The 23,190-nt window shown below is 39.1% G+C and overlaps 1 protein-coding gene and 1 long non-coding RNA gene across 2 annotated transcripts; one reads left to right on the top strand and one right to left on the bottom strand.

Annotated features, from left to right (window-relative positions):
• Positions 1 to 2,133: 2,133 nt before the first annotated feature.
• Positions 2,134 to 4,175, top strand: hoxb13a (homeobox B13a). The gene is made up of 2 exons (XM_077535612.1): positions 2,134 to 2,839; positions 3,928 to 4,175. Exons 1-2 carry the CDS (start codon positions 2,134 to 2,136, stop codon positions 4,173 to 4,175), a joined length of 954 nt encoding a protein of 317 aa, XP_077391738.1.
• An 8,538-nt stretch (positions 4,176 to 12,713) lies between these two features.
• Positions 12,714 to 14,093, bottom strand: LOC144027869 (uncharacterized). The gene is made up of 3 exons (XR_013285674.1): positions 13,937 to 14,093; positions 12,987 to 13,229; positions 12,714 to 12,886 (listed from the first exon to the last, which is right to left on the bottom strand). It is a non-coding gene; the product is annotated as an uncharacterized LOC144027869 (long non-coding RNA).
• Between the last annotated feature and the right edge of the window lie 9,097 nt (positions 14,094 to 23,190).

Below are 23,190 nucleotides of genomic sequence, written 5' to 3'. Positions count from 1 at the left end.
ATTTTCAGACGGGATGGGCCTATACTTGAATAAAGATCTTTCCTGCGTCGCATGCCTCAAAAATGAATGAGAAACAATAGCTGCACATTTTCTTTTTATTGACAGCAAATACGAGTCGACGTACATGCATAGGTCTTTAATATTGTAGATTAAAAAAAAACATGTGTCTCGATGGTAATAATTAATAAATCGTTTAGAAATCTTCCCGACAGGCGGAAACTTCAGTCTGGATGTTCGTCTTCATATATGGTTATATTGGGTGGTGTTATGACGATCATTGAGACAGCATGGCGGCTTCCTGGTCGCCATCTGCGGGAACGCGCGCGAACCCATGGCACACAAACACACGCACGCCACACATAAAGCTTTGAGATGGCGGTGGCCTTGAACTTGAGCTCAGTACATCTGTCTGCAGCACCCGCCCCCCTCTCTATGCGTCAAACTTGACCTTGAACCTCTGAGGCCCGTCTGAGTGCAGACCACACTGCAGGAGAGCACAGCTCTATATGTGGCTTCCGTGTGTGGCCTCTGGCGCATGCCACATACTGCGGATGAAGGTGTTTGGATGTTAGCATTCAAGATGCATAACTGCAGATATAGTCTGGAATTTGTTAGTTTTATTTTTATATTTTACTAACATGGAAGTTAATTGAACATTTGAAAATGCCATGCAACATTTGTGTATGGCTAAAAGGAAATGTTTTCTTCTGTTAACGGGACCATTGGCAAAATTCACAACATTAAATATTGTAATGCATGCGTCAAGTAAGCTTAATTAAAAGGAAAACAAATGCAATAGTATATGGTTTTGCTTTTGAGAAATTAGTGGAATTGCAAACTTCACTTTATTTCGCAAGCGGAAGAGATTTTGTGTTGCCTTTTGGACCCGATCAAGCTGATACGTATATCGGCTAACGAAATCCTGTTTTGTTTTGTTTTTCTTTACTTTTTAAAATACATATAGAAAAAATTTCAAAGGTGTAAAATGCAGTAATGTATATTGTGCCGCTTATTCTCAGCAATTCAGCTGTCGGTGTACTGAGGTCGCTAAGCCAAATTGTATTTTGTTTTTAGTAATTATTTCAGTATTTTTTAAATCAAAAATATGTTTTAGCTGATCAATTTATCTGTCTGTCTGTCTGGAGAATATTTTCCCGCCATAAGAAATATTGTGTCTAAGTCTGCACATAAGCTGCAGGTGCAATATAATGTTTCTTGAGCTTAACTATATTTTTGTTAATTTGGGGTTACAATGAATAAACACTACACAGCAACAACACGTTTACCCCCTTTTTTTTTTTTTTTTTTTGAAACAATCACCATAAGTAAATACATTTAAAATATGGTGACCTGCATTCATACTATTCGTGAATTAATGATATCTGTTCTTAATTCATGCCTTAGCTGAATAAAATAAAGTCATATTAGTAATAGTACAATATTAATAATATTCTATTTTATTTTATTTTAATTTTTGCTTATATTCTCCGCGTTAGAACGCTTCCATGTTTCGTGCATATACAAACGTCATAATTTCCATCGTCGAAAAGCACTGCATGCATGCTCGTCGCTTAGGGCATATACTGCAATGCGCATTATACGCACGGCACAAAACCTGCCTGCATGTTGATGCGTTCTGGTGATTATCGAATGAAGGAAACCTACTCGTGTGGATTGCATGAGACAAAGACAGATCAGATTGACAAACAAAACACGTTGAGCTTTGCTCGCGCCACATGTATATAGTTCATGTTCTTCCTATATGTCAGCTCTATACCCATTTTAAAACAAATTTCCTTGAGTTTCAATACCGAAACACGTCGTCTGTTCTTTTTTCTTTTTTTTCCCTAGCTCTTCATATCACGTGATCGCTCTGGCTCATCCAATGGACACCCGACCAACCCCATCTTCTCCTCTCGAGGCGGTTTGCGTCAAGATATGAAACCCGGTGACCGGCATAGTTTTTTCTTCAGAGTCTGCAAGCAATACGCGTGCGATGATCGTGTGCGTGAGGCCAATACTAATCTGGTGTAGTTTAGTTGTGCGTGTAGGTTACAGCAGTTGGAGCAGATCCGTGTGCCTTGACGTTGATGTGCGCACTAACGAAGCAAAGATCGGGGAAAAGGAGCTCATATGACAGCCTCCTTGGTCCTAAACCCTCGCTGGTCGGCGGAAACGGTAATGTTCGTTTATGACAATAATCTGGACGAGTTGAACAAGAACATGGAGGGGCTGGTGGGCAGCGGGAACTTCGCCACCGCCACTGCGGTTAACCAGTGCCGCAACATCATGGCTCATTCGGCGGCCGCGGCTGCGCTCGGCGGCCATCCCCCTGGTTTGGTGCATTCTTCAGCGGGCTACTCTGCCATGGACGTGTCGGTGTCCGGCCCCAGCGATGCAGCGTCGTCGTCGGTGAAAACGTGCGCGGCGGCCGTGGCCCACCAGAGCACTTCTGCAGCACCTGCTTTACCTTACGGCTACTTTGGCAACGGCTACTATCCGTGTGGGATGGGGCGTGGTCCAGTCAAATCGTGCACACAGGCTCCCGGAGCCGCGCTTAGCTCTCAATACATGGACACCACCGTCAGCTCCGACGATTATCCCAACCACAGGCCAAAGGAGTTCGCATTTTACCACGGCTACCCCAGTCCATACCAGTCCATGGCGAGCTACCTCGATGTGTCCGTGGTCCAAACGCTGGGCACTGGTGAGCCGCGCCATGAAACTTTCCTCCCCATGGACAGCTACCAGCCGTGGGCTCTCACCAACGGCTGGGGGGGACAGATGTACTGCTCCAAAGACCAGGGGCAGGGCCACCTCTGGAAGTCCGCTTTGGCTGGTAATAATTCACTATGACTGCCACCCGCACTCAACATTTACGATAGCAGCCTATTGAAATGTTCATCATTTCCCGTCGATTGTACTAAAAAAAGGCTGTGCAGGGGCACGTGTCCCTTTTTTTTTTTTTTTTTTTTTTTTTAAACGTAGTCTACCCAATTTAGCATTTAATATATCCGTCAAGCAGACCAGTTCTGTTCAATATGTTCGCTATTATAAATAATAAGATTCTCTCAATTTTAAATGCAGTGTTTTAATTAGTTAATATACCCAATTTGAACAGGGCTATACGTCTGCAGTAAAGTTTCATTATTTATTTTTTTAATAACTGTCTTATTGAAACTTGTTGTGCTTTCTCAGAGACTGTATTAGAAGATGAATGCAACCATAAATATAACCATCGTGAAATTTAATGAAATGTAAATGTAAATTCATCCACTACGTCAAATAGACAAAATAGATGCCAATGAATTAAGTATTTGAAAGCAAAAGTTAAGGCACCCATGTTGCAAATATTGTGCTGAGAGAGAGAGAGAGAGAGAGAGAGAGAGAGAGAGAGAGAGAGAGAGAGACATTTTACTGATTGTTCATTGTCTGGAAAACAATTTATTTAGTTGCAAAAAAAAAACAGAAGGAAAAAAAACAAAAACAAAAAAACGGAATTTTACAACTATATAAAATGGAAACAAAAAGCAATATCAGGAAGAAGCATAAATAAATAAATAAATAAATACATACATAAATAAATAATGTAACAATTGAAGAAGCAACACAACATGCTTCTGGTAATATGCGAATATTATGTCACACGTTCTCGTTTCTAAGTTTTTGCGATATGTGAACATGTGTAATCCCCCCCCGTCTCTTTTTCCTCACTACAGGTCATACTATAGGCCTATATATAATATGTAGGCCTCTCTGTTTTGTCAGCATTGCAATTAGACTGTTCTCAATTGCCTTTGAAGAAAAGTTAAATAAATATAATAGATCCATGTTGCCCCATAAATTGATGGTTCATCTTACCATCATGATATACAATGACGCAAGATGTGTTTCTGACGTTCATGCCCCCTTTCTGCTTGCTATCAGATGTGGTGGCCCACCAGCAAGAATGTTCCCCTTTCCGCCGAGGCAGAAAGAAGCGGATACCTTACACAAAGGTGCAGCTTAAGGAGCTGGAGAAAGAATACGCCGCCAACAAATTCATCACAAAGGACAAGAGGAGGAAGATTTCTGCCGCGACTAACCTTTCGGAGAGGCAGATCACCATCTGGTTCCAGAACAGGAGGGTAAAGGAGAAGAAGTTTGTGACTAAAGTGAAAAACACTACGCCTTAGCATTTTGCTATATAGCATAGACATGACAGCAAGATGACGCATTTTGGAGATCAATCATGAAATGCTCCAACACTGTGACTGAGCTCGTCTATCACAAGAAATGCATATATGAACCATGATGGATGGGACTCATTAACCGATATATGAATGACGCAAACCAGTGGGACTCATTAAAGGCCATATGAATGAACCAAACCCCATTGTAGGCATTTTGTAAATATTGCATATTTGAACTGTCTTGTCTATTTTATTTCGCCATTGTGGTCTTATATATCAAGTGAAATACCTTGCAGCTTATGTATAACGCGTTCAGATTTCAGTGCAATTTTTGTATTTTTTTTTTGGGAACGAATCTGTATATTATTACGATTTCAAGGAGACTTCGAATTTAACATTTTAATGTGCCAAAAATTCCAAAGTATTGTTGTCACTTGAAAGCGCTGATATAGACATCATTTGGTTAATTAAGCTTCCAGAAAAGTTCCTGCCTGTATTGATACTGTATACACGTGAATAAAACCTCGTTATGAGCATCTCTTCATTTTAAAGCATGACAAAAAATTATATACAATAAATGTTCAGTATGAGCAAATATGCAGTGGTCGTTTGTGTTCTTTTCAAAATTAATGTTAAACAATTTCATATAAATTCTCTCACATGCACACGCACACACACACGCGCAAAACAAAGCGATAAAAGACAAGGAAAGTGGCAAAAGTGAGGATTCATCAGTAACAATCTTCCTAAACAAAATCTAATTTGGTCAAAGGACCACATCTTGCAACCGTGTCCGTACGCACCAAACATTGTATGAATAAATTAAAATTTCACAGAATAGCGACCGACCAAGATAAGTTTGACCTTGACCTTCACGGTAAATGACCACCATAAACTCGGTGGAGTGCTCTCTGTCTATTTTACAAGAGGAGAAAACTGTGGTGTGCTGGCAACGCGCATGCGCGCACACATGCATTTTCTCTTCAACTCGTTAACTGCATTTCCTCAACATGTCTCGATGAAATGCACACAATGATCTTTGCTATGTCTCTCGATCTTGAAATCTATACTCCGACAGGCTAAGCATGCACCATGGCAAATAATTCAATGAGAATTTTTTTTCCCCAGGTGTTTTCCACGCGTTGACGGCTTAACAAGTGGCTGACAGGAAATGCTCTACTTTTGATGTGTCCTAATTTATTTCTAGATTAAGCAAAAATGTTTCATCATGTACATGTTTAATCAAATGCATGAACCGATTGGTGCTCTCAATTTGAGGCTTTAATTTCAGCACAAATAAATATTAAATGACAACGAATATTTAAATTTTTTAAAAAAGAGAAAACGATGAAACTTTACTGCTGTTTTCCATAAATTTAAATATTTGTACGTGCCCCGCGAATGTGACTGTTTGTAAAATTCAAGCAAGTAAAGGAGTCCGGTGGGAAGGTTGCTGAAATCAGAAAATGAGTGGGGGTTCACGGTGTTCAGCATCAGCATTGAACGTGGCGTTGTTTGCTCCTGGTTTGTTGACACTCTTTACAACACAGTCTCTGTCCGCCCTGAAAACCAACAAAACTGACGGAAGTTCGGAAGCCATAAAGATTTGCACCTTACGTTATTCTCTAAATAGCAGAGAAAGTTGAGGAGAACGAAGAAGAAATATGCATCAATTACCCACGAGATCGTGGCAAACAATTTAATTGATCCATGCTTGATATTTTGTTAAATTAAATTATAGCCTGCAGTTAAGACGAATGAAAACAAATAACTGCATTTCGAGACACAGGTTTTGAATGAAACCCTATTGAATATGTCTATATGATGAGGAAATTAATCTTGGTTACACTTTTAGCATAAAATAAATGAGTGCGGAGACATTAATTGTTTAATTAATAAAGAAATAAATGTATTTATTTATAAATGTGTCCAGAAATTACTTCAAGAAACGTATATAGGTAATTATGTAAATATAAACATATGCAATGTATGTTCTGCACATAAATTAATAGTGCTTCAACTGAAAAGACTTGTTGGACAGAAAAATTAGGCCGATATTTTATAATATAGAAAAACCACAATAATATTTGGCTTAATAAATGTTATTCCTTTTTTTCCCTTTTTTTCCACGAAAAAAAATAACAATAAATGTTATTCTATAATGTATAATGATAAATAATAATTTTGTCATAATTGTTTTTTTAGTGTTATTAACCAAAAAATAAACACCATGCAGCCAAAGTTACACCCGTGGCTGTTTCTAGCCAATTTATTGTTCTCCTATTATTATTATTATTATTATTATTATTATTATTATTATTATTATTATTATTATTATTATTATTATTATTATTATTGTTAGTATTATACAATCCATCCATTTTCTTGACCACTTATTCCCTACAAGGGTCGCGGGGGGTGCTGGAGCCTATCTCAGCTGGCTCTGAGCAGTACGGGAGACACCCTGGACTGGTTGCCAGCCAATCGCAGTATTATTATTATTATTATTATTATTATTATTATTATTATTATTATTATTATTATTATTATTATTATTATTATTATTATTATTATTATTAACACTACAATAGGCCTAGACGAGACATATTGCTCCAAGGCATAATAGTGGTTGTTGAAAGAATTAGTCACACCACATTGGGCAGCTCCGGATAAGAGATTTTATGGCGGTTTAAGTTTAATACATTGAGGCAGTTCAAATGAACTGTAGTTTACATTCACAGCGCCCTTTGAAATACATAAATGCAAACAAAGACGACAAGTTAACAAGAATGTGTGCCTTTTTGTTGTGCAACTTAACCATTCAAGAGAGAAAGCAAATGGATGGATGTATGGATGGATGGATATATATATATATATATATATATATATATATATATATATATATATATATATATATATATATATATATATATATATATATATATATATATATATATATATATATATTATATATATATATATATATATATATATATATATATATATATATATATTATATATATATATATATATATATATATATATATAATATATATATATATATATATATATATATATATATATATATATATATATAGATATATATATATATATATATATATATATATATATATATACTGGTTTGGCAAAGGACGACGTCAGCCAATCATTAATACAGATAGGATAAGCGATGGTACAGGACAACAACAATTGAAGAATGTCCGCACGCACGCAAACTCACAAGCACGCAAGTAGATGAACACCTAAGGACAGAAATCAAGGTTGGATCTTTTATTGGCATTAATAATTATAGTCGCTAAAATCAAACTCACACTGCTGTACGTTTTGTGTTGCACACCACAGGAGAATGAAAGAGTGAGGGCTATAGGGGAAGGAATAGCCCCTTTCCGACAAGTATGCACTGTATTAGGCCTATATGTATTCAATGTATTCATATATTTATTTGTGTATGTGTGTGTGAGTGGGGGTGCATGGTGGGGGGTTTCACATCAGCACGATTTGAACTGCAACCGTACAGTTCCAATAACGAGTGGCTCGGAAGGACAACCGATTGCCACCCCAGCACCCACGCGCATGCAAAAACAGAAATAAATGATTCAAATCTGTAATCTTATCCAGACATAAAAAAGAACTATACAGAAAACTCTTTTCTGACAACCCCGTTTTGATCATACAACTTTCAATAATTACGCCAGCTGTGATTTAGAGACGACTTTGTATATGAATATGTGCAATTTCATTATGAGGAGCACATCTGTTGGCAGAAATCAGTGTTGTAAAGTGAGCCTATAGTAGCTGACGGTGCAACATAAAGCAAGACTGTTTATTGCCAGCGTACAGTCCATATGGCTCTTTTCTGAATTCCTTCCACCTTGAAGCACTGTTTTGCCATCCATTCATCAAGCTTCGAAAATCCCTACCACATTATTTTTTTCTATTCTATTCTATTCTATTCTATTCTATTCTATTCATTGTCCAGACGCACACACAAGCGCAGACACGCATACACGAGGCACACACATGCACATATCAACAAATCCCTTGAGAATATACTTCATGCTTGAGACCAAGAATGCAGCACCATTGGCTTGTTTTTCCTCAAGTTCATGTCCAACAGTGGCCGGCCGCCCTCGTTCTTCTTCGCACGTCTGTACGCGCACACGCACGCGCGCGCACCCCCCCCCCCCCCCCCACCCTATCATTTTACCACCTTTTCCCCACTCCACCCCTCCTCTTTTGTCTGCATTGCGGACTGTCTTTTTGTTTCCCTGGTTGGACTTTGCTGTTGAACTTGAGACAGACAGACAGCTTGTAAACTGTTAGTAGTCTGGCCCATGTCTCGTCTGGAATGATGTGGAATGGCCTGGAGGGGGCACGGGTGGGGGGCAAAAGAGCAATGACAAGGGCACTGGAACCACTGGTTGTCTTCAACGCAAGCACATTCAATTATGATATTACAAGGCTGGAAATAACTTCTTTTCTTTGAAGAGCAATATTGCTAATCGGTGACTTCATTTGAGGAGCAATTTAGTAATTTTGAGGAGCATTTTTTTGCAAGTTAACACAGGGAAAAAGAGTTTATTAAACAATAAAAAAAAAAAACCCGACAATACAACAGGGCAGTTGAATGAAGCTGCACCTATTGAATGTTTCAGCATTCGCTGCTGAAAATTATACAGGCTACGTTGCTGGTAAAATATATTTTTAGTACTATACATTTCAATTAATAAGGAGCAATCTATTGTTCATATCTTTTCATCAAGTACAGTAAAAGTGTTGAGTTCATTTGATAATACCCATAAAGAAGGATTTTAAGGAATTTACCTCAGGAAATAGGATATATTTTTTTCAAATTCATATTTTTTTAGTTGATCAGAAACATGATTAATATAAGCTAAAGTCAAGTCATCTTTATTTATATCACGCTTACAATAAAATAAAAAATAAAAAAAAATCATGGGTGGTAAATATTAGCTATATTAAGTTAATCTGTCAGATATTTGTAGCTGATTCGAAAACAGGGCAACAGGACAAAATGGACCAAATTACATCAGTCACCATTTACCAAATTAAATTGTTTTATATATATATATATATATATATATATATATATATATATATATATATATATATATATATATATATATATATATATATATATCAGGGCAGGCAAGGTAGGCACTGCCTGACCAAGGCTGAAATGAAACGAAAATGAATTGGCTTCTTCTATTGATTTAAGTTATTTTTGTGTTTCACTACTTATATAGATTTGAAAGTGACAACATCTGGTGAGTTTCATAGCTCAGTTAAAAAGGTTAAAATGCTTTCTTTTTCTTTCTCTTAATTTTTACTTGCTATTTGTTTATGTTCATATGTTATGTTTACATGTTCAATAAATTTTAAACTTCAAACTTGAAAAAGGACTTACAACTTCTTCTGGCCTGCAGGCAAAACTGCTGCAAAATTCTCATGCTGAAGGAAGGCACACGCCTCCGATGCCTCCAGCAGCCTTTCTGAGCGATGTGTGTTCACGCATGCGTAGTCAGTTTCCCAGTAGAAAAGTCCTTTACGCAAATAGGCAGATTGCTATGCAGCCTTTTTACGTAGCTGTATTATTCCTATGCGATCATACGTTCGCACAGTGCATTCGTGAATTCAAAACACACTTAGTGCACAGTACGCCGGTAAGATGACGTCACTCTGGAAAATATAAAACTATTTTCATGCCTTTCTTTTGAGGCAAAACGTCATCTTTTGAAGGATGGGAGACCAACGCCTTAGCTACCGGATCTTCAGCAAAGTAAGGGATAGAGAATTATTCACTTTTCACAAAGAATGCTACAAAAGGAAATACTGGCTTTGTGGATGTTTTCACTTTACCTGATGTTTGACATTGCTATTGCTAGCTTGATTTTGCAAGGAATTAGACTGTTTTACTGGGAGATGCCCACTTTATTACATCCTTTCCGGGCGCCCGGACGGGTTTTTATTAATGAATGAAATTGTCCGGTTTTCGTTGTGTGGCAAATGGGAGGTGGAGTGCACTGCACCGTTTATCGTGACGGGCAGACCCACATTTGCGTACATTAGTTAGCGTTCGAATGTTGTCCTCGGCTGCAACGGTGGCCCAGAGCTTTAGCTGAGTGGCGAAGTGATGAGCTGCCTCACGGGAGGTGAAGGGCACGGACCTCACTCATCCCAATTTGTTTGCGGGCAAAAAATTCACTTAAAACATTGTGTCTGTCATAATCATTTTTGTCAAGTAATTTTTGTTTCGAACACTCCAGAGGAGGCATGCATTAAAAGAGTTTAAATGTAAAGCATCTTGGAGTAAACAAAGTATAATTTTTAAGATTATTAGTTTTAGGCCGAAGTGTCCTTTTTTTCTCTCACCCGATTAAAATAGGGTCACTCTAGGATATGTGATACACTCGCTGACACACACATTTGTAATATATATATATACAAAACCACACAACCGAACTGCAAAATCCGTCACACACTACAAAATAAAGCACTGCAACCAAAACTACAAATAGCTTTATCAAAAATATTTGTAGACACACACATGCTGTTGAAACTTTTTAACAACTGAAATACTTTTTTTTCCACCAACAAGTCAGTGCAACATATGCACAGCAGATATGTTTACATTGGAGTGAACAAATATATGCTCACGAAACAGTAAACTTAAAGCCCCAGTGTGTAGCTCACGACCGCCATCTATCGGTCAAACAAGATAATGCAATGATTTTAAGCACACGAACTACGGCGTCCCAGAGAGACCCGACTTCAACAGCCTACCACCAATTTCACCGGAACAGAACGCAAACAACTTCTGGTATTCCCTCGAGTGATGACGTAAGTGAATTGCATTTGTTAGACATACTGTACAGATCCCTAATAATTGTGATTTAGTCATTTAATTTCAGAATTAATATTTTTGTCGGCATTGTTTGGAAATACTGTACGTCAGCTAATGATAATGGCTATCTATGTTCATATTTGTTAGTGCAACTAAACCATGCAACAGAGAACACACAGTTATGTTATATGTTTTATAGACATGTGGACCATCTCAAAGGGGGCGATGAGGGGGCGAGGGAGACGACGAGGAAGAGAACGTGGAGTCTCGTAACGTACAATTATGTCATCATGGAAAAATAATTCCATTCGAGCATGCATGTGAATGGCTCAAAACATACCTTTGCTTGGAATATGTGGTATTTAGATTACATCGTTTGCTGATATGTTTAGTATATCGTGCAAAAATAATGGTGTTAACTGAACTACACATCTGCAACTCAGACTCGTAATTCCCCCCGTGTCTTGTTGCTACTAACCACTCAGAAAAGTGCTGCTTACAAAAACATTTGAAACCCTTTACTCAGATATCGATTTGTCACCATGTTGAACAATTTTACCTAATAAATATCACTAAGCAACTTAATTAGTTTTGATTGAAGATACAACAGCTTCCTTGTACTTCGATGTGCAGGAATTTACATGGCTTTCACAAATAGTCTTGCTCATATAATAATGTACTTCATTGGCTCAGTGACTTTCAGTTCATTGTTTGGTACCTCATCTGACATACAATTGTTACCTTCTTGCAGAGACTCGTACAGGAAATGACCATGGAGGAACATGAAGATATCCAAGTCCAGCTGATAGACTGACACCAAGAAATACTTTTTGACACATTGCTGACACATCAGCACCACCATGATTTCCTGTACCTGGATCCCAGACTGCAGCACCTTGGTGGACTTGTAGCAAATAAGTGACACTTTCCCAGATCCTTGAGGACAATACAATTTTTTTTACCTGGCATATAATTAGTCCATGTCTGACACTTGTTGTTGTAGTTTGTATAACTTGTATATTGTTGTTGTGTGTTAATTTGTACATTTTGAATAACTAAAAAAATACTATTTCCTTTGGCGTCAACATGCAGTGTTCATTCGACACCTAACCTAACACTATTTTACATGACTAGAAATGTAAAACATCAAAAGCCTGGAGAATTATTATAAATGCTTGCAATGACAAGGAATTCTTCATTGGCCAATGAATGTAAGGTACAGTACATGAAAATGAATAAATAAAATAAAGTAAAATAAAAGTCTACATGAAATGAACATATTAACTAAAAAAAAAAAATGCTGTTAGAATATAATGAGCTACATGAATTGCAGTTCCAGAAATTTACCAATACGCTGTGCATTTCAAAATATGGAAAATAGACATACAGGTTTGGGCCAAAAGTAGTGTTACAGAGCAAGTATGTGTTGTACACAGCTAAAATATCTGATTACCTCAATACCATGATGTTTTTTTTTTTTGTGTGTGTGTGTGTGTGCTGACATTGTCCCCCATTAACATTGCAACATTCCTCAAACTCTCCCGAACACAGTATAATCTGTAACACTACTTTTCGCCTACTCTATGATGTTATTGGGGCAAAATTAAGGAAGGCTTGTCCATTGATTGTGTGAACAGACTGCAGTAAAAATGAAGTCACTTCAATGTTTGCTGGTTTTATTAAGTTTGACATGCTCCTTGACTGCACAAGTACATGTTATGGAGTGAGGGCATGTTCCCACCAACGATGATATCATATTCTTCAAAGGCTTGCTGAGGAAAGTGAGGGAGGAGTCACTCCATGGCTTCAGACACCTGGTCAGCAGGTCCTGTGTAAAACAAGTGGTGCTTGTACATGTGACCATTCCGTATTGCTTCACACAAAAAGTTCATGTAGTGTGCAATGCCGTCCATATGTAAATGACATACCAAGACGTCGGCTGACTTCAGTTTGTTGCAGCTCAGATATGGTAGGTGGAGATACTGGTGGTACAACACCGAAGCCTTCTGGGGTCCTCCGTTCAAGTGTCCTCATTCGGGGCATTCCAATTTGGCTGCTGACTCTCCCCTTGATATTTTTTTTCTTGCAGGTCGGTGATGTATTTAAACGGTGCATGAATGCTTGTATACATCAGAATATGGTTCTGGAACCCCTCAAGTTTGGCTGTTGATCTAGTGTGACACAAACAAAAACAAAATTATAAAATAAAATAAAATAATTGATGATACTACTATATGTCACCAACTTACCAACAAAGCCCCCAAAATAGAGGTAAGATCTTTAGTTTTTGGGCCCAAAACATTGTATTAGCTAGATAAAAGTAACTTGACTGCATACTGCATAGAATATGCAAAGGCTGCTTGCTTGTCGAATTTCCGTGGAAAACGTGGCAGCCTGTAAATTCTTGTGCACCCAATTACACAATGGACCAGTACACACTTGAGTGAGAGAGTTCAGACTCTAGCAGTGCTTACGGTACAGCCAGCATTTAAGTCCAGAAAGTTATTCCCTGCCGAAAATTAATTTCGAGAACACTATTTTCACCATCCACAACGAAAATAATAATTTTCAACTCCTCCTCTAATACAGTATGCTTTAGATTCTCCATTGAAGTTATGGGCAAATATACCTCCGAAATCACAGTTACATTACATTACACAATAACTTGCGCATTTACTCTAAATATAACGTGCCAGCGGGAATCTTTTTTTTTTTTTCAAAGCAAGTAACTACATAACGAAATCGTTCGAGTGGTGCGGAGTTGCTAATCAACAGCTACAGTGATCGTAAAACAAAGGTACGAACATCGTATTAATTAGTACAGTGTATACTTTTTCTCTTGCTCTCAAAACGTAAACACAAATGTACTCTTACTTACCGGTCAAGTAGAAAGCAGTCGAAGGCACCGGCACGTCCCAAACCTAGTCTGTTCCTCATTTCTCTCCATCTGGCAAATGCGGCTACAATATAAACTCTTGTTTTGTCGCGCTGAAATAAAATAAATTCCCAAAGCAATGTGATGCTTGATAATGCTCTCTTCGAGGACCGGAAACTCTTCTTCTTCGTGTACATGCGGTCGCCATACAAACCGGAAGTGCGTCTGCAAAGGCGTTCCAAAAACGCGTTAAGAAATGGAGCGCTGAAATTTGTCGTTGACGGCACCCGTAGCAGAAAGATGGCGGCGAAACATGGCGGACACTAGAAGCCGCGGCCCGGACATGTAAGATAATTTGCGATTTCTAGACTAACCGTTATATTTTAAAAAAGTACGTTTATGCGATACAACATATCTTTTTACATACTACTAACACAAACAATTGGTTTTTTTTTTTTCGAATGATTTATTGTTTCACCACTAGATGCCACTGTATAATACTGAGTGTACCTTTAAAAAAAAAAATTGCAGAGATTATATACATATATATCCATCCATCCATTTTCTTGACCGCTTATTCCTCACAAGGGTCGCGGGGGGTGCTGGCGCCTATCTCAGCTGGCTCTGGGCAGTAGGCGGGAGACACCCTGGACTGGTTGCCAGCCAATCGCAGGGCACACAGAGACGAACAACCATCCACACTCACAAGCACACCTAGGGACAATTCGGAGCGCCCAGTTAACCAGCCATGCATGTCTTTGGAATGTGGGAGGAGGCCAGAGTACCCGGAGAAGACCCATATATATATATATATATATATATATATATATGTATATATATATATATATATATATATATATATATATATATATATATATATATATATATATATATATATATATATATATATATAAATGAAGAAAGTGGGTCTGGACAGGACGGCATTGACCACTGTTCGGCCCGGTACAAAACAAACCGACAAAACAAACCGTGCAATCAAATTCATTTATTTGCTGTGACGTATTCGGCAGGGGAAGTCCTTCCTCAAAACATTCAAAATGGTGTGTAGGAGAGACAGCTGTATGACGTCAATCCCGGTGCAACCCCCTGCGATTGGCTGGCAACCGGTTCAGGGTGTAACCGGCCTACTCCCCATAGCCATGTGTACCCCTGCAACCGTTGTGATGAATAAGGGGTTCAGGAAATGGATGCATGAATGGATATTCTGTACACAGTATGTGAATGTGTGTTTGGGATGCACCAGATTATCAACAACCGAAAATGTATATATGTGCATTAGGGCTGGGTATGAATCGGTGATGGCCTGAATTAAGGGTGCACTCACACCAGGGCCATTTCTTCCGTACTGTACTGAAGCCTGATTGCCAAAATCGAAAATATTCTGCTTAATTTTGTTTTTTTAACTTCTAGGCGTTGGCATGGATAAGAGTAGGTGTTATGTTCCGAGGTTGGATCCCAAAAATGCAGACACAAATAAGATTTTAACTCTTTATTCGCATAACATCAAGAGGCGTAGAACAAATTTGACTAGGCTAGAAACAATGAGAATGCATCGAGAATCACGGGACACCAAGCCCCCTTGGGCTGTGGAGATGCACAGAGGAACCGATGTAATAATCCAACAAACAGACACCTCTCGGTTTGGCTTAAATTAGACAGTCAATTGATCGGATTGGCTGTGGCTAGTCATGTGGGTAACAGGACTGACAGGGAATCATCTGATTGGCTGTTGATCATGTAAAGAGATTAAATATTATTGACATCACATAGCTCATGACATCACATCGCTTACAACTAGTTCAAACTAGATGCCGATTACATCAGTTCAAAACAGACATTACGGTAATCACCCAAACTTAACCCTGGTGTGACCCAGTCATGACAGTACCCCCCACCACCACCTCAAATTACACCTCCTGGTGGACCCCTAGGTTTAAACTTAACCCTCACATGACCCTAGTCATGACAGTAGGTAAGCATAACCCTCATATGACCCTAGTCATGACAGTAGGTAAGCATAACCCTTATATGACCCTAGTCATTACAGTAAGCATAATACAACCCTCACACGACCCGAGTCATGAAAGTAAGCATAACATAACCCTTACATGACCCTAGTAATGACAGTAAAAATGAGCCTTGCATGACCCAAACTTAACCCTGGCATGACCCAGTCAAGGACGCTATACGAAGGGTGAGGGCGCAGAACCTTTCGCCGCCAGACGAGGAGCAGAAGACGGCCGCAGGGCGTGCGCCGTCGGAACAGGAGCAGGAGGTGGCCGCTGTCCGGGCACCGCCGGAACTGGAGCAAGAGAGACGGCCGCTGGCTGGGCCCCACCGGAACTTGAGTGAGAGAACTTGAGACGGCAGGAACTCTGCCGTGGCGAGGGAACCTGAGACCGGCACCTCTGCCACGAGGAGGGGTCTTGAGATGGCGTCACCTCTGAAGCGAGGATGGGACTTGAGACGGCGACACCTCTGCCGCGAGGAGGGGTCTTGAGATGACGGCACCTCTGCCGCGAGGAGGGGACTTGAGACGGCGGCACCTCTGCCGCGAGGAGGGGACTTGAGTCGGCGCCACCTCTGCCGCGACGAGGGGGCTTGAAGCTAAGGCAGGGGTGAACTGGGGAGCGCTTCGCGAGGACTACTCCCACCAGATGCGTCAGCACTGGGGATCGGTGCTGGCGGAGTCAGTCGGCGCTGGCACAGGATGACTGGGACTCTACTGGTTGTTGCCCTCTACGAACCGACACAGGAACTAACTGTTCCATGCGACGTTCTCTCCAACGCTCCCTCGAGCGGTTGTCCAGGAGTATGGCACATCTTATTTAAGTCTGCGGGATCCATGTGGTCGGATTATTCTGTTGTGTTCTGAGGTTGGATCCCAAAAACGCAGACACAAATAAGATTTGCACTCTTTATTCGCATAACATCGAGAGGCGTAGAACAAACTTGACTAGACGAGAAACAATGAGAATGCATTGAGAATCACGAGACACCAAGCCCCCTTTGGCTGTGGAGATGCACAGAGGAACCGAGGTAATAATCCGACAAACACACACTTCTCGGTTTGGCTTAAATAGACAGTCAATTGATCGGATTGGCTGTGGCTAGACATATGGGTAACAGGACTGACATGGAATCATCCGATTGGCTGTTGATCAAGTAAATAGATTAAAGATTCTTGACATCACATAGCTTAAAACCAGTTGAAACTAAATGCCGATTACATCAGTTCAAAACAGACACTTGACCTCATGGTCATGACAGTTGGAATGTGCATATTAATTTTGGTGGCGATTGGTCTCTGTTTTGAGACAGAAGCACGTTTTGTTGGACACAAAGCACGCAGCATTAGCTCCCATTGCTACACCCAAGCTAGGTGAGGCAGCCCTTGGCTAAAAACACAGAGCTATCAAGCATGTTCGGCCGCTAAACAGACAAGATTTTAGGATGAAAACAGCTGCTTACTGATCAGACATTGGGCTCTGAGTCCCGGACGTTGCATCCATGACTGGTCACAGAGTTCCAAATCGGCCGCCCATGCAGCCATAGCGGCCGGTGAAAATGCTGGCATCTTGAGTAGCTCTTTGTGCCGAAACTTATCAAAAGCTTTTTTTTTTGTAATAAATAAAGCTTATTTATAGGATTTGCTGGACTTGTATAGGTCTTTTGCAAAGCATTCTGAGAAAAGATATTTCTTGTACCTCTGTCATTCATGACTCTGTATTGGTAATCTGGAATTTCTAATTTCTAATCTTTTGTCGCATCCTTTGTAAGATCATATTCAGCAACACCTTGAGAATATGGCTCATTAGGCTAATTGCTCGATGGTTGCTGCAGTCCAGGACGCGCCCAGAAAAGGACTGGGCATTCAGAAAACTCCCGAAATTCCCGATGGTCACCATGCAGCTGGACCCAACCACAGAATGATGAAAAATTAGGCGTTTTTAACATTTTGATGGTAATGTGTGTGTGGTCTGCTCCTGTATCCTCAACACGAATCCACACACATAAAGATTCTGTTCCCCACCTGTCTAGAATGCAGTTATCTCAAGCAGAGTTCTTGCATGATTATGCGTGAGCTCACAAAAACGGACACGACCACTCACTTCTGGGTATGCTTGGATTGATGCCCTCTTACATTTGTAATCTAGTCACATTGAAAGCTGTTGATTCTTATGGTCTGCGTTCTAATGATCTTTTGTTGCTCTCTGTTCCATTTGCCCGCACTGATCTGGGGAAAAGGGCTTTTGTTTTCTCTGCCCCTTCTACATGGAAACATGTTGCAAAAGGACTGGAAACTAACGGAACTTGTTTCATTGAACGACTTTAGATCCAGATTAAGAGCACTTGAGACAGCCTCACTGATTTGTAACTGTTTGATATAATTTGTATGCGATTGTAAGCAAAACTTTTATTATAACTGTAATGTAAACTGTTTTGCTGCCTCTTGGCCAGGACTCCCTTGGAAAAGAGTTTTTTAAGCTCAACGGGACTATCCTGGTTAAAGAAAGGTTAAATTAAAAAAAGTAAAAAATGCACCAGTGGTTTCCGAGTGTTTCTGAAGACTACTGGTGGTGGGACCGTTGTAAAATGGTGGTGTCAACAAGAAAATAATTCATTTGGAATATACTTTCTGACTTCTGGGTAACCCACTTTAACACACACAAAAAAATACATTCTGTGGGACTTATTACACACCTCAGACCAAAAAGATAATCTAAAAGGATAATCTTATATGAGATGTAGTCAGGTGTTTGGCATACTTGGTCGGGACGGGACAAAACAGCTCAATTGCTTTTATGTGTGTGCCAGTCATATTTTCTTAGATTTTCAGCTTTCTGCAATTATGGTAATGATACTGCCATCCAGGATCATAACAGTCATCATTGTCTGTTTTTGGAAATGAATACCTTATTTTGAGAATCCACTTCACTCCTCACTTGTCTTTCCTGGTGAACGTACCCTTTACCTGCACTTCAAGATCACATTGAAGCTGAATTTGGGATGAATTTGATGATTTTGGCAAGACGGAGAGGTGACTAAACCTTGGCACAATTACGTGGAGCTGTTGAAATGAGAATGATGTAGTACTAAAAATATATATATTTTTTAATGTTTTTGCAGTTTCCTGAACATGTGTCATTATTACAACTATCACTACTCACATGGTAATACAAGAATGCCTCATCTAGGAGTCTGTGCATCCCCAGTGGTCCGTGGTGTAATTGGAAGGAGTCAATGAAAATAAAATACCTTTTGAAAAACATTGTATTGTCATATTTTGAGTTTGATTAGCTTTAGGCCTCGTCCACATGAAAAACGCTTTTCAGTGTATCTGTAGGCCTACACTAAAGTTTGCTGCCCCCCCACCCAAATAAATAAATAAATAAATAAATCAAATAAACAAGGAACAAAGCAAAGCACTAAAAACATTGGAGAAAAACAGCGAATAAGTAAAGATGTGAGTGCTGAATTCTGGGGTCAACAGCAGTTGAGGAAACATGTTAAAATTAATTAAGGGGGCCACTCAGTGTGGCCGAATGCACTTGCCCCTCCCTGAGCTATATCAGAGATATATATCTCACTTGGGCTAACCGATCACGGCTCACCTATTTTCTGAGTTTGGTCATGCGACCTTAGCAGGATGCGCAGAGATCGGTCCTTACCTGAGCCCTGAGCAATTGTAAAGTCATTATCAGTTGACAGCAAGTGGCAAAATGGCCATACCCTAAGATAGATCAAATCGTGTGGATTTTTAACTGCTTAATTCATATTCCACAAATGCAATATTAATCACTATACCATGTTTAGATTAGTGGTGCTGCATAAGCACTGGAAGAAGACGTCATCAGTTTAAAATAAATAAAAAAGAAATAAATAATTGAATAAATAAATAAAACCATTCAAACCTTTATAGAACACCTGGTACAACTTCCAGATCAAACTGCCTGTTCCCCAATTTGACACCCCTGCACACAAGTCCAAGATTTCAAATCTCAAAAATCAAAGACTAAGCAAGTTTTTTGGACAAGATATAACAGAGTATGTGTGTGTGTGTGGGCGTGTGCGTGCGTGTTGTCAGTTAGTTACCATTAGGTAGGTTTTTTCCAATTGCTAAAACACAATTTTGCAAACTAGGCTGCTTTTATCAAAGTACACAATTCACAAAACCACACAACCGAACTGCAAAATCCGTCACATACTGCAAAATAAAGCACTGCAACCAAAACTACAAATAGCTTTATCAAAAATATTTGTAGACACACACACGCTGAGACAGACACCCTCTCTCTATTAGAGTAAACCCAAGCGTCCTTTTTGGTTGAAGCTTATTTTCATGTAGGCTTGTCCTGACCTCTCTTGATGCATCAAACTTGCTTCAGCTAACATAAGCATCAACAAATTCTCTTAAAGAAGGCCATGAATGAAGAATAGCTTGTTCTCTAAATCTGTTGTGTCATTGTTAATGTTCCCATACTCGTGTTTCTCCATAATATTTTTCTACTTCACATTTCATTTCAATTAATTAATCAAAATGTCAGTTGCTTTACCGCCACCTGTCTTTTTTTTTGTCATCCTAAGAGTTTTAATAAATTAACAAGCCTATTTTGACAGAATCTGTATTCGAACCTGAAAAAAAAAAATCTATTTACAGTCGTATCGTAGGCATACTGTATTTTTTCCTTTGTTGCTTATTTCCCACTCCCATTCTTGCACACTGACATATGAGACGCGCAGCGCAGGAAGTCAAGTCACTGTCAAGGTCGAGCGAATAGCTTGCGGTATGGTAGGTTAGGTACCGGATTTTATAGACCTCAGAATAAAACCTTGATCACTCGGAGGTTCGTGCTTCTTCTCTTCATCTCAGTCAGTGAAGATATGACTGATCGTTTTTCATGGACAGCTGCTTTTATGGAACCAAGGTCGGCTGATAGGCAGCAAGCGTGTGTTCCGTTGACTTTAATCGTCTGTCTTTGCAATAAAATACCCGGTGAAATACACAATTGTAAAAAAAAAAAAACCCGAGCCTCGAGCTCGGCTCAGTGCATCCTGAAGAAATCACAGCATTTCAATTAAAACTGGTAGGAATCCTCCATCTGGTGTACATTCATAAATTACACGTGTTAAAATTGATTAAAACCAGAAAAGAGCGCATGGAGCAATTTATTCATGGCTTATGGGCTTGCGTTTTGTTTTATGTGGTGTCATATAGTGCCACCCTCTGGAAAACATTTGGCAATGCATAGCAGTTGTTTTCGTTTATAAGTGTAATCCTGGCGCCCTCTAGTGCCAAATAATTGACACTGTTGCTAAACTTCATCCAGCAAAAGTGATACCTAAACTTTCCACCAACTTGTACTCTCCCCAAACCTGAAAATGGGGCAACATATACTTAAAACGCATTAAAAAAATAATAATACAAAATAAATCAATTTGACTGAAAGTTAAATTTTTTAGAAATATTGTCATGAACATTACCACATGACAGTTATTGCAGGATATTATGTAATAGGTTAACAAAAATTTTGCATATTGGTCAAATGCACATCATAATCATGGTTGTATAAAGATCGTCAATGCTAAATTATTGCCTCAATATTGATTATTGTTTATCTCATCAACAAATGGTGGACACAGTTGCAGCCCCAATCAACGTATATGAGATGCAAACATGCCATCATCAATGCTGGATAAAAAAAAAAAAGAAAAAAAGTGGCCTTTTTGGGGAACCTTTTATGTGATATCACTTCAAGGAACCCTGCGATTGGCTGGCAACCAGTCCAGGGTGTACCCCGCTTACTGCCCACAGCCAGCTGGGAGAGGCTCCAGCCCCCCCACGACCCTTGTGAAGCAGTCAAGAAAATGGATAGATGGATGGATGGACTTCAAGAAACAGTGTGTAGAATTTTTCATTTTTCAATGTTCATTCAATAAAAAACAAAAAACATTCATGTCAATGACACGAAAAAAATATGTTCAATCACAATAACTTTTTATGCAAATTTGTTAATTATATTAGATAAGTTGTGCTCTTTCTGTTACGAATAACCGAATAACGAATAATTGGTAGGTGGCTTGCAAATTGTGGTCTTTCTGAGGCACCGTAGTGCACGTGCTTCAAAATCCATGTGTTAGATTGGAGATGATGCATTCTATTTGCTCACCACTAGATGGAACTAAATTCAACAGACTGTTCCTTCACAGAAAATCTGGTTTAAAAAAAACAGAGTAAAAATACTCAACTCAACGTTATTTACAAAGCAATTTAATTTACTATCTCTCCATATCCAACGTGGTGTACACAAAGTAAAAAACGGACATATAAAAACAAAGACACAATACATTACTCTAATATCACAAAGACAGTAAATACTATACACAAAAACACTCAAACAATGCCTACTCTCATGCTGAGTCGAAAGGCAAACAATAAAACTGTTTTAAGACTTTGAGAACCACTAGTGCAATCTCACATCTTTAATACCATTTTGGATTTTTTTTTTAATAAGAAAACACATCCAAAGTCATAAAAAAAAAAAACAGCTATACCTAGTTTAGCTTATTTGTGAATTCGGTTGATGGCACTACTCTACCAAACGCATGCGCACCCCCACCCCACCCCCCACCATTAACACTCACAAGTTGTGGTCTGTAGGAGTGATGGAAAAAAAATGTAATATATATTGTGTAATCATATGTATTAATTGTTTTACAAATACATAATGTAAGTTTGAGTTTGACCTAAAAAATTAAAAGTGCTATTTTTCTGAATGTCACAACCCTGAAACAAAATTAAATCAATGTTTCACTATAAATGTCTGTCAGCATGAAGTCCAAATGGAAGCATAAAATATAGTACGTGACATATTTTAATCCACCTTATTTGTTAACTTTATTTTATATTTTAAACTAACACTGGATAACTTGATGTGTAAAATATTCACAAAAACAGCATGATAGAATTCTATAATCTGTGAGTAAAAAACAAAACAAAACAAAAAAACATTCATTATATTGTTTATGGGGAAAAGGAGCAGCACAGCTTACTCTCTCGGGACTTGAGGACCAGATGTTGGCCAAGCCTGCTTTGGACTAAAATATGGAACACACGCACGCACAAATGGAAGCAGGGGGAATTGAAGGCATCTCTCTGTGCTGTAAAACTTTATTACAAACTGGGGCCCAGTTGTCATGGTAGCGACTATAACCAGGCTTACTCTGTGTGCGTG

This window comes from Festucalex cinctus, chromosome 1, assembly GCF_051991245.1.
Source record: "Festucalex cinctus isolate MCC-2025b chromosome 1, RoL_Fcin_1.0, whole genome shotgun sequence".
Taxonomy (NCBI): Eukaryota; Metazoa; Chordata; class Actinopteri; order Syngnathiformes; family Syngnathidae; genus Festucalex; species Festucalex cinctus.
Note: the sequence above shows the minus strand (reverse complement) of the source record. Positions and strands in the feature narration are given on the sequence as shown.

Coding starts and splice junctions, on each gene's coding strand:
- hoxb13a (XM_077535612.1), top strand. CDS start 2,134: ATGACAGCCTCCTTGGTCCTAAACCCTCGCTGGTCGGCGGAAACGGTA. Junction 2,840..3,927: donor CTGGAAGTCCGCTTTGGCTG/GTAATAATTCAC, acceptor GCTTGCTATCAG/ATGTGGTGGCCCACCAGCAA.